Here is a 12,704-nt window from a genome sequence, read left to right as displayed (position 1 = left end):
TACAAACAATAAGACCTTTGCATTGATTTATGTAACATATTTTACCATACTGTATCAATAGATAGTGAAAATTAATATTAAATAATAATTAAGGAACTATATTTTCACGTAGTCGATATTAAACTTGGCATAATAATTTATTTTTAATATTTTAATATTATATTTAAATAATTTTTAGGAAATATTTTAAATGTAGAATATAATTTAATTAAACATAATTATACATATTATACTATACGGCAAACCCGGAATTGTCGATTCGTCGGCGTTCGCAGCTTTTAGGTTTTTCATATGGGTACCTTTGCCACATTTTGCATCTGGACTTGCACCTACACCCATATAAAATTCAGATAACACAAGAACTGAAGCTCAGAGACCATGGACTGCAAGAAAAATGTATGTAGATTGGGTGTTAGAGCAACAGGAAGTTGGTGCTGATTTTTCAAAGAAAGTCTTATTCTCTGATGTGGCACATTTCCGCCTCTGGGTATGTTAATAAACAAAATTGCCGCATATTGAACTGAAACTACTTTGCATCCTTTTCAAAAACATTGACTATGCTCGCGCAAACCCTAACACCAACAACCAGGTACCAGACTAACACTGGTATTTCAAGTTAAGTTCCAATACTATGTGAGTGCTAGAACGAGCAAAAACACTCACACAAGCCCATTAGTATTGGAGCCCTACGAGTTCATCCCATCGAATGAACAACTGGATTTTTTACGTCCAGAGAGAGGTCCACCCTCCCCCCTCCGTAGCTTATACAATTTATTTTTAAGAGTATTTAGTATATCCGAGAGTTTATTCGTTAGCTTGCATTATCATCATCGTTATAGATCCACCACCCTGGAACGCTCTCGAGAGTCCCTACTCGTCGAAAAGAGTTCATATTACTCTCCCACACTGATTTGACGGGCCTCCAGCGTGTGGTGGACTGGTGCCCAGCTGCAAATGGGTCGATGATAATCATAATGTGATTCACGAGAGACCATTAGATGTCCAGAAAGTGACTGAAGGGAATAAATTTGTCCTTGTTACTCTACAAGCAGTAACTAAAGTAATAAAATTTAATTGTTGGCTTGTTCGCGCGTTTTCTACGTGACTTATAAATAATATATTTTGGCAGACGGAATGTGAAGCCGCTGCAGTAGTATTTTACTGAAATATAATTTGTTTACATGTTATTAATACGAAAGTGAACAACGGACGAGTGGACGACCCGCCACCATAGTGGTCTATCCGTCGAAATCCACCAACAAAATGTGTGTGACATGTGTGTGACAATAAAGCAAACCTATACATATATAAATCAGCCCTCACAGTATTTGTAATTTAAAAAAAATGAGTCAATGCAATATTTGGAAAAAACAAGTTTAACCCTTAGACCGCCGACCGGTAAATTGTTAATTACTCGCTGTACGCCATGCGTTTTTAGCGATATAATTTTTTGGCTACTTATTCTGTTTAACACATCATTACAGCCAAAATACTCAATTTTTTTATTTTAAAATTATATATGTATGATTAACATGGTTTAAACATTCTAATTATATCAATAAACAAATATTTTTAGTCGTATTGTTGGAAATATGGAGTGAACAAAACTAAATCTATTCGTTGGGCCGCGAGTTGGCTCGCGTACACACACCTACACACACATGAACGCGCGCGGCACTATACAAGCGAACGACAAGCAGGGTCATGCTCACACTGAGACAATTTTAATATATAAATCTGCAACGCATTTTTTCTTCGTCTGACCTACATCCTGTTATAAAAATTTACAAATCGACAACATTTCTTTGATGCATACAAAATCACATATATCGTACACAAAATAACCCTAATAACCAAACCGTTTGTTTTTGATCAATGGTGTTTGCAATTGGTTGTTGTTGAAGGTTGTCATATTTCTTTATATATAAAAATAATAAATAATAAAACTTAATAGCAAGATACGATGTTACATTTAACTATATATAATAAGATGTATAATTTATAATATATACATATTCTTCTTCTTCTTCCACGGCACTACAACCGGTGATCGGTTTTGGCATTTCCACCTAATTTCTTGTAGGGCTTCTAGATAAAACTTGAGTTTTAGTATGTCTTCCGATATTGTTTGCATTTTTCCTGGTTGTAATATTGCACATTCCAGCTTCCAAAATTGAAGTCCAATCATTTATCTAGATTTCGATCGTCTAGGTCATTATGAATCGGGGCGGATTTATTATTTCTTTGTGATTTTTTCATAACTATTTGGATTTATCCACGTTGGTTGGTTTGCTCCATGATAGAAACCCTCCTCCTTTATCCGGGCTTGGGACCGGCAAGAGTGCAACATATCTACACTCCAGGCGGAATATGTAATATATATTACACACACACACACATATATATACAATAAATAATAAACTTTTCGACCATCGTGACGCATTGGGGTAACCTGTTAGGTCACGATGGTATTAATTTAATGTAAATAAATAAACACATTACAAATAAATTATAAAATAATAGAACAAGTAAAATAAAATGATTCTACGACAAGGAATCGTTTTTGTTATTATTATTATTATTTAATATTTACTAAGAGTTAATATTGATATTTTATTAATTATATCTTATTTACAGGGCTGTGGAGTCGTTTAAAAAAAACACGACTCCGACTCCGACTCCGATTCCGATATTTACCAATAACACGACTCCACTCCGACTCCGACTCCAACTCCGACTCCGACTCAAAAATGTTTAATTTTATCAGGTATTTTTGACGTTTTTCTACGCGTTTTATGTTCATACGCTATACACATTCATCATTACGCAATTAAAATTTCATAAATTTTATAATTTAAAAAAATGTATTTTATATAAAAAATGTTCGGGGTCGCTCATTTTTCACGACTCCGACTCCGACTCCAACTCCGGCCAAAACACCACGACTCCACGACTCCAACTCCGACTCCGACTCCACAGCCCTGCTTATTTATATTTATTAATAAATATTTAATAGTAATTATTATTATTATTATTTAATTATTACAAACAATAAAAACCAATCACAAAAACAGTTGACAATATTAAAACAGTCGAAATAACGTATAAATATATTCACAAGTATTTACAAATCACAATTATCATTGATATATTGATGACATAATTTAATTTCGATTCATAAATTAAAGTATAAAAAAATGAATTTCCGCGATGCGTTTGTGCTAACCCTAAAAGTGGTCTAAAGAAGCACGATCGAAACCGCGCGCGAAATACAAACGACTAAAATTAAGGCGTGACTTTATAATTATATATACCACTGTTTCATCGCAAATTCTATAAATAAAATCACTGAAATCGTTTACTAGGAACTCAAACTGATTTTTAAAACATATATTGCCAACTTTTACCTTTCCGTTTCTTTAAAAAACGAAGGTTTTAACGAGCGCATCATATCATGCGCTTGGCGTTAGACAGTAGATTTAGTTGCGCATGATATCATGCGCTTGGCGTTGAAAGGATTAATAATTAAACTGTCAGGAGATTTTCGAACACACAAAATTAGATATTTCCGTTCCGTTGGTAGCGCTGTTTGCACTTGACAGCTGACGTGTTTTGAAAGTTTATTCTGGTCTGAATTACACTACACTTGTTCGTAAGTTAATTTCGATTATTTAAAGGAAAAGAAGTTTAATTTCATATCATTATTAACAACTTGATTTTTTTTAACTAGGTGTCAATTATTGATAACCTCCTACTCGAGCGCCAAGATAACCACAATCGCGTTAGTTCTTTTTAAATATTGTACTCGGTAAGTCAGCATGTCGATCGAATGCAAAGCTTGGGTGGCGTGGGGCCCAGCTGCTCCGCTATCGTTGGAAACCGTTCAAGTAGCTCCGCCTAAAGCTGGAGAGGTGCGCATAAAAATCGTCGCAACTGCCGTTTGTCACACGGACGCCTACACCCTTTCCGGCGCAGATTCCGAAGGTCGATTCCCAGCTATTCTCGGCCATGAAGGAGCGGGCGTTGTCGAAAGTATCGGCGAAGGAGTCGTATCCGTTAAACCGGGCGATCATGTGATTCCCCTATACATCCCTCAATGTCGCACGTGCGAATACTGTCTCAATAAAAAGACTAATTTATGCCAAAAAATAAGGATCACTCAAGGTCAAGGCTTAATGCCGGACGGAACCACTAGATTCACGTGCAAGGATAAGACCATCTACCATTACATGGGCTGTTCTACGTTCAGCGAATACACCGTCGTTGCGGAAATATCCATCTGTAAAGTGACCGATGCTGCCCCTCTTGAAAAAGTTTGCCTTTTAGGATGCGGCGTGCCGACCGGTTACGGAGCGGCCCTCAATACGGCCAAAGTCGAGAAAGGGTCTACTTGCGCCATTTGGGGCTTAGGCGCTGTCGGTTTAGCCGTCGCGATGGGTTGCAGAGCTGCAGGCGCTTCTAAGGTGATCGGAGTAGATATAAACCCCGACAAATTTGAAATCGCAAAGAAGTTCGGCGTCACCGAATTCGTCAATCCCAAGGATCATCCCGATACACCGATCCAGCAAGTGTTGGTCGATTTGACCGGCGGCTTGGATTACACGTTCGAATGCGTCGGGAACGTTAATACGATGCGCGCCGCTCTGGAAGCTGCTCATAAAGGCTGGGGAGTATCCGTGATCGTCGGCGTTGCCGGTGCAGGACAAGAAATCAGCACTAGGCCGTTCCAACTCGTCACCGGTAGAGTTTGGAAAGGAACTGCTTTCGGAGGATGGAAGAGCAGGGACAGCGTTCCTGGATTGGTCGACGATTACATGAATAAGAAGTTAATGCTGGATGAGTTCATATCGCACAATCTACAATTTAAGGACCTCAACGAAGCTTTCGATTTGCTTCACGCCGGCACTTCCATAAGATCTGTTTTGCGTTACAATCATTAATTTAAATTAAATAAATTAGAATAAAACAAGCAAAATGATAACCGTATATATATATTATTATTTTCATAATATATACAATGTCGAATAAATATTTTTTTTCATCTTAGTAACATTTGTAGTTATTTATTATACTAATGATGGATTTCATGAGGCGAGATGATATTTATAATCCAACAATATTTAACATAATTAACTTTAACATTGATTCATAGATAATAGGAATAGATGTGATTTACGTTAACAATTATTCTAGTATTACCGGTTATGTAAAAGATTAATCGTTCCACTATTCATTTTACTAGTTGATAGATTACACAATTTTTAAACATGTTTTTAGTAAAATCGTTATATACTAACAATCTCTTTAATTTACATAGATACAGGTGTTCTAAAAGAAAATGTCTAACTTCGAATATAAGTATAACATAAAATATATTGTCAAAGATATTAGATAATCGAGATATCAGAAATATATTTAAATGCTCATTTTTGCAGCCTTCAAAAATTGGACTATGTACACTATTTTTTAATTTGCTGTAATTAATTTTTTGCACTCTGCTCTTTAGGTATCCCCAAAGTTAAGAGATCAAGTGTACGATAAAAACAAAGTACAACACGTTGATCATTAAGTTTTTCTTATTATTTCGTTAATATTTAAATGACATTTTTTGTTATACACATATTCAAATGTATGACCTTTTCGTTTTTCCACTGTGTATATAATATAACATTTTATTTATTAAATAAATTAATAATATAATTAATATTCATCTAATTTCCATTAAACCATCGTCATCGATCATTTACGTCAGGAAAGAGCATTGAATAAAGCTGCACGAATGAATCGCATTGTTCACCTACAAATATTAAAGAATCGTTATTTTCTAAATCACGATCAGAGACTCGAATAAATTTTATAAAATACCTTTAACAAACGTCGAAGAGTTTCTATTGACGCGATTTCTATTCTCTAATGCGTGATAGACCGAAATGAATGTATTGACATCTTTCTGAGCCGCAGACAACAATTTTCGAGCCCTTAACGTATTCCATACGTCTTGACTATTGAATTGCATTTGATTGCTCGATTGCTGTGAATGTAAATTATATTGCTTTGCAACACCGACTCCAGCTATGACTTCTCCCTCGCCCAGCAAAACTTCGACAGTTTCCTAAATATATGAAGATAGTTTATTGACAATTTTATTAATAATATGGATAATATAATTATAATACCTCATTAGCATTCAATCTATGCAACATATCCATAGCGAGTTGATGAGCGGCTGGGTGTAAATTCGCCAAGGACAACAACAGACATGCCAACGGCTTAGAATCACCTATAGCTCCGTATTGTAAGAGCTGATGTAAATCGGAGAATTTATTAGCACGAACTAATGCTCGGACTAACATCTCGGTGAGTGCGTGTTGAGGAGATACTTGATGACGTGCCAATGAGCACATGTAATTCAAAACCACCTATATTAATAATACAGTAATAATTATAAACTTGAAATGTATAATGATGCATTACCAGCTTGGAAAAGACAGTGACAACACAAAATTTGCATAATAAAACAACTGTAATATATTAGAGATTAACAAGCATTTTACTCTTTGGCTGCTGAAATCATGTATATCAAATTTTGTTATTTTGGTGAGAATTTCCAGATCCTACATCATCATTAAAGAAAGAATCTGACACATTTTTAATTGATTGTAGGCTATTTCCTTCAGGAGTAAATATTTTTTTTTTATTATGTAATATACATCGATATTTAGACAGTGATACTAAAAGGCTCAGAAACCTAACGTTTAACTACATTGGTGATTCATAGTTTTGAACTGCAAAATGGAATTATTATTGAGTATTTTATTTCTTGAATCTTATATAATTGTGGTGTATTAGATATTTTTTCCGTACTAGAATCCCTTCATATTCATTCCAAGAAAAGAGAATGCATCCATTTACAAATTTTATTTCAATTAGTGTATTTGCTAAATACAGTATGCAAGCACACCAAACATACAAAAAGTAAACAGCTACTCCAAAACTACATACAATCAGAATTTTTATGTTCATTGCTTTGTAGATAATGTAAATTAGTAATTCAAATAAACCATATTTTTTTACAAACTGTTGGTTTAAATGGATTATGCACAATACTAAAAACTAGCAATCATATGGCAATTCACCTTCAAAATATGAGTTCTCAAAGTGTGCGTTCAAAGGGAGGTCTGACAGACATGTAATAAATAAATTAAATAATGTTATTTATTTATTTACATACATGTGCAGGGCACAACTACAGCTTTATGCCGATGCAGCCAGCAGAGAAAAAATATTTGCAATAATAACATTAATGGCTAGACCACAATGTATCTATCAACTGCGAGTAGCTGGATGAGAACAAAGCAATACTATCCGACAGATGATTAAAAAATCAGAAAGCCGTACTTATTCGGTAATTGTCCAATACTGCTCTTCTTGCATATGATACTTCAAAAAATACTCGGGAATGCAAGCTCTGGAAATAAGACGATACTAAAAAACAAAGTTTTCCTACCAGCAGCTAGAAGTACTTTTCCAAGTACACTCATCGACGCCACTCAAAGGAATCATATCCCAGCATACCTTGTAGGAATTTTATAGAAAATAAATAGTCGTTAAAAGATTGTAAATTTTTTACTTTAAATGCTTCTCAAATGTGGAATGAATATTATTATCCTAATATCATGGATCTTCATAAAACGTTGGGACCAGTAGGTCTGGCAGTCGAGGGCCTTAGGATGGCGAGATGGTAATTTATTAAAGAGTGAAGGCATATTCGATTTTTTATCAAATGAACTGACAAGTTTTAAAAGTGAGATCAGTTCCAAATTATTAAATGCTATAAAAAAAACGAATTCAAGGGTGATTAGCTGGATTAGTAACTTTATTATTATACTTGAAAAATCCACGAAATATTACTACAAATAAATCTACTATATTTTCATTACATTACATATATATATTACATTATAAATTAAGTCAAGTTATCTGAAAATATATTATCTATCTAGAATATATATGTATATGATTCTCTGTATACAAACAGATTCTGACAATGAGTGTGTCGGAGTAGGGATGGTGAATAAGAGCATCTTAACTCTTGACCCTTTCACTGCGGCTGACATTTTTGTGTGCCATTTCAAAATATACTAATATGTCGGGGGGCACCTATTTATGCTATAAGTTATTTAAATAATATTTCAATAAATTAAAGTGTTTTTCAACCTTGAATTATACAAAAAAAAACATTACAAGGCACAAAGGTTCATAACACCTTTAGGTGTCCAAAGGCGATTTTCTTGATGACTTCTATAGGTGTCATCATCAGTCAAAGGGTTAAATGAGCCATGGATGAATCGATTAATATGTTGCTTGAGGAACTTCGAGAAAAAATTATAATTCGAAAACACTGAAGGCTGAATTTTCCATATACGAGTCTACAAATAAAAGGACAAAAAATTTGGATATTCTATTTAATGCTCTAAAAAATAATCAACCCACTTCGTTACACATAAAAAAAGAGTATTTTGTGTTTTTTAAAGTAATATTCCCTGAAGAGGAGCACCAAATAAATTAAAAACATACAAATTTTAGTCAATTTAGTTTATTTTTGGTTTTCAATAAATTTCATATAAAGTTAAAGCAATAACTTAATTAAGTTTGGTTTTATTATATGTTTTGTAGTATAATTTTTATATTAAATAAACGAAATTAAAAAAAAACTTATATTATTCTTTACTTTATTTGAAATTTTTTTGTAAAACTTCGAAAACCGGGTTTTATAAAATAATGAAATTCAAAAACTGTTTTACTCAAAAGTCGGTTTTTGTATAAGCCTTAATGTACAGATATCTGAAAAACCTTTTTTGTAGCTTATATTCTTCTGGAGTTTCGCCCTTACTCTTTAGCATATTTTATTACAAATAAATAATATTTTAATCACTATATTTTCAATGTATTTTATTTAACTTTTGTGCAACTGATTTCTTTCATCCTCAAAAACCAATGAAAAAAATTATAATGTAGAAGTGACACTCCTACAACAACAGTCGAATTATTTCTGTGACAACACAAACTTCTGTAAGGCGAACGCGAAAATAACAAACAGTTGCTGCTTGAAGTGTCCTACGGGACTCACACAGTGACTTTGTTATTTTCGCTTTGCTTCACGTTCGCTTACATAGGACGCTACGTTAGAGTTATAACTTTAAACGTTAAGATATTAACAATTTCCAGTTTCTTATAAAAATGACTATTTTTTGTAACTGCGGCTGATTTCTTTCAAACCGACGACATGTTATACATACTTGAATAATATGCGGCGAATCTGTGTAATGTTGTAAGACGTTTGTATAAACATCTTGTTGTGATATCACGATTTTATGATGGGCATGTTGTTCTTTAATGTTATTATTATCATTTTGATTAGAACATTGGCCTGTTTGTTTCATCAATTCAATCTCTGCTTGCTTTCTATAAATAAATATATTTATAATATACTCATTTAAATATCGATTGATGTAATAATACATACCTGTAAACGGCGTTGATTTGATCGAAAACTTTCAAGAGCTCCACCAAATATTTTGTACCACCGGCTATCATCTGTTTTAAAATTGTGTATATTGGCTTTTCCCCCTCCGATCTTCTAAGCAGCACGCCGACTATTTTATCTAATGCTGTGTTAGAGAGTCCTCTAGGGTTTAATTTAACATGCCACAAATAACCTAAGCGGGCATCTATAACGATATCAGGCTGAAATAGAACCCATGTCGTAGAATCTGATTTTCATAAAAATTAAGGAAAAATATTTTATGGTAATTAAAATCGGAATGACTCATGTAATCTGTTTTAAAATAAACGATAACAATGTGTGTCATGATGATTAAGGCCCACTGTCCACAGAGGCGTCGCTGCATAGACGCGTAATCGTTATTGTACGCTTGCTTGCTGAGTACATATAAACTAACGAAACATTATTTGACTTCCCACCTCACTCCAAGCTTTCTCAGTAATATCCTTTCTTGCATAATTTGCAAGATTACTATTATAAAAACACCGGTACTTTTCGACGATCTGAAAAAATTTTGCAGCTGAAATTGCCATTGTTTTCTACACGTTCGCGCAGTTCCATACGCTTGACGACTGTCGTCAAGCATGTCAGACGCCCGAGAGTGACGTGAGCGTGACGTTGCAGCTTCATCGACAGTGTTTCGTTAGTTTATATGTATATAGCAAGCAGGCGTACAAGCGTACAATGATGAATAAGCGTCTGCAGCGACGCCTCCGTGGACAGTGAACTTAAGTGTGTGATACATTTAAATACAAATAACAAACATATTAATTTCAGTCATCGAAAATAATACCTCCCATTTCTGTTCCACACATAAATAAAAAGGATACACAATTGACACGGTAGATCCGGTATGACGACAGGTTTCAACGATTTAGGTGATGCAATGGGTGCATGAATCTTGATTTCACCTTCCATGAATCCTTCGTCCATTATATCAAATAACATTGAAGTTTTACTGGCCTAAATAAAAATTAATATTATTATCAAGTTAAAGTTCAATATGCATGTGAGTCAAGTGAAAAGTGCTCTAAATTGGCACTAGCAGTTTAAATAGCTGCATCATTTGTAGCATGCGGCAAATAAAAGCAGCACTTATTCAATTTTTTAAATAAAAAGTGTACAAGTGGACTAAAATATTCTGAAACAACGCAAATTATTTAACCGACTGAGTGATAGTGAACGAAATAGTCTCACTTCTAGAAATGGGTCATGGATGAGTACATCACAACTTAAAAACCGAAAGAAATCTGCAAAATCCCTTTTTATGGAAAACTAGAACTTGTATGATAAACAAAGAGATTAGGTCGAAAAATATTCATGTGCTTATTTGACTCATTTTTGTATATGATTATAAATGTTACCTGATGGTGTACAACGACTAAGTTATCAACGACGTTAATTGCAAATTTTCCGATCAGGCCTGTACGAAGAGCATGAATTTGATGCATTGATGCCGGGACATCCAAAGGCATTACCATCACTTCAGTGGGACATTTCCCACTGTGTCGTAATATTAAACACCACGAAGAATCGTAAAGTTTAGTGCAATTTACGTCACTATCGTTGACAGGGCCGTCCACTATAAATATACATATTAATATATATCTTATTAAATAATTGTAATTCTTAAAAATAATATTTATACTTACTATCCACTCTAGGCAATTTATTAATACACGAATTACTAAACGTAAAGGGATGTAAATACATTCCATTCGGACTAGCGATGAGTATGAGTTTACTTTGAACACACCACGAAGACCACGAAACGCTAAAAAAAATAACAATATAATAATATTATAGAACAAATAACATAAATTTTAAGTAACACTAACCGTATTTTAACAGTCTTCAACGTCTTAAGTAGTTTTTTTTCGGGTATCACTTGCAACAGCTCAATGCCGTGATCCGTTATATACGCAATTTCATTGGATTTGATCCAATAGAAACTTAGGATAGAGCCGGTTTTCCATTTACACGGTTGATTGTATTCGACGGACGTCGGCGCTAAATTGGCAAAGTTGATAAAATCTACAGACGTGTGAGATCTTTGCACGGCTAGTACTGATAGATCTGGAGAAAATTTGATGGATATAACGCGACCTTTATCCTCCATTCTAAAGGTGGTGCATGATTTTAAATCAGATCCTTTCACTATAACGCCAGTAACGCCACCGGATCGTACGGCAAACACCTATTAAAAACATATGTATTTTATTGTATTCATAATTAAATAGAAATGTATTTAACTCACTTGTCCATTTGTGTCGTCAAAAAAAACGTTAGTCAACTGACTGACAGCGTCGAAGCGTATCGGATTTTCGGAAAGTTCCAAGTAGTAATCTTCGTTCATTTTGAATGGCTGATGGAATTTGATTTTTTAGCTTATTTTTCATAAATATAAGATAAAGCGTCGTACACAACGGTACAACTGTCAAAATGACATTAAAGAGTGTGACAGCTTCTGGTTTAATTAAACTTAGCAACTTGTTTTCTGACCATTATACTCCACGTATTTTTATTTTTTAAATAATTTCTGTTTGAAAAACTTCTGTCAAAAAAATATTTTAACTATATTGCAAATTTAGATATATCGTATTCGTAATATAGTAACTGATCATCAGCTGTTACAAAATGTGATTTGTGCTCAATTACATTATTCAGATTCTTCAAATTTTACTACTTTTTTACAAGATATAGGATAACTTGGCTATTTCTATAAGATGAAATGTAAATTTAACTAGTTGTAATGAATTGAAACTGGAAAAGTACAGCGTAAATCTCTTCGATATGTATACTTGAAGGAATACGGGTATTAATATCGGTTCTTGTTTCTTAGTGCTTTTAGCTTGGGAGCGTTGGGATGCGTTTCGTTGTCAGCTCGCAGAAGTGCTTATATAATTAAACACTTCTGGAAATTAGTCAAAGGCATCGTAGACAACCCATCGGTGCTCGAGTAGCTCCAACTGTGGGCTCCGGAAGGTGATTCTTGCATGTGAAGTATATGACTGAAGCACTCTCCAACTCGTCTCTGGCAAAGGCCGTCCGATTGCTTATTACTGTGCATCGAGATATTGCACATATGGGGATTTGTTTCAGTTCGTATGGGACAATGTACACCTATTGAAGTGATTTG

At 34.1% G+C, this 12,704-nt stretch overlaps 2 protein-coding genes across 2 annotated transcripts; one reads left to right on the top strand and one right to left on the bottom strand.

Annotated features, from left to right (window-relative positions):
• Positions 1–3,527: 3,527 nt before the first annotated feature.
• On the top strand, positions 3,528–5,047 carry Fdh (alcohol dehydrogenase class-3 Fdh). Its single transcript, XM_088205041.1, has 2 exons — positions 3,528–3,652; positions 3,731–5,047. Exon 2 carries the CDS (start codon positions 3,819–3,821, stop codon positions 4,938–4,940), a length of 1,122 nt encoding a protein of 373 aa, XP_088061167.1. The 5' UTR covers positions 3,528–3,652; positions 3,731–3,818; the 3' UTR covers positions 4,941–5,047.
• On the bottom strand, positions 4,976–12,024 carry Bulli (regulator of MON1-CCZ1 complex protein bulli). The gene is made up of 10 exons (XM_088205039.1): positions 11,823–12,024; positions 11,404–11,762; positions 11,218–11,339; positions 10,930–11,147; positions 10,396–10,528; positions 9,527–9,773; positions 9,300–9,465; positions 6,177–6,419; positions 5,866–6,112; positions 4,976–5,797 (listed from the first exon to the last, which is right to left on the bottom strand). The coding sequence occupies exons 1-10, from the start codon at positions 11,919–11,921 to the stop codon at positions 5,733–5,735; spliced, it is 1,899 nt and encodes a 632-aa protein (XP_088061165.1). The 5' UTR covers positions 11,922–12,024; the 3' UTR covers positions 4,976–5,732.
• Between the last annotated feature and the right edge of the window lie 680 nt (positions 12,025–12,704).

This window comes from Plectrocnemia conspersa, unplaced genomic scaffold (assembly GCF_051122295.1).
Source record: "Plectrocnemia conspersa isolate PC_06_02 unplaced genomic scaffold, ASM5112229v1 ptg000002l, whole genome shotgun sequence".
Classification (NCBI taxonomy): Eukaryota; Metazoa; Arthropoda; class Insecta; order Trichoptera; family Polycentropodidae; genus Plectrocnemia; species Plectrocnemia conspersa.
The sequence above is the reverse complement of the archived record's forward strand: the minus strand, read 5'-3'. Positions and strand labels throughout refer to the sequence as shown.

Bases quoted from the DNA above. Each gene is read 5' to 3' on its own strand.
- Bulli (XM_088205039.1), bottom strand. From the start codon at position 11,921: ATGAACGAAGATTACTACTTGGAACTTTCCGAAAATCCGATACGCTTC. The intron at 11,340-11,403 runs GTTAGTGTTACT...TATTTTTTTTAG, and splicing joins TTGAAGACTGTTAAAATACG to CGTTTCGTGGTCTTCGTGGT. The intron at 6,113-6,176 runs GTATTATAATTA...TCATATATTTAG, and splicing joins ATAGATTGAATGCTAATGAG to GAAACTGTCGAAGTTTTGCT.
- Fdh (XM_088205041.1), top strand. From the start codon at position 3,819: ATGTCGATCGAATGCAAAGCTTGGGTGGCGTGGGGCCCAGCTGCTCCG.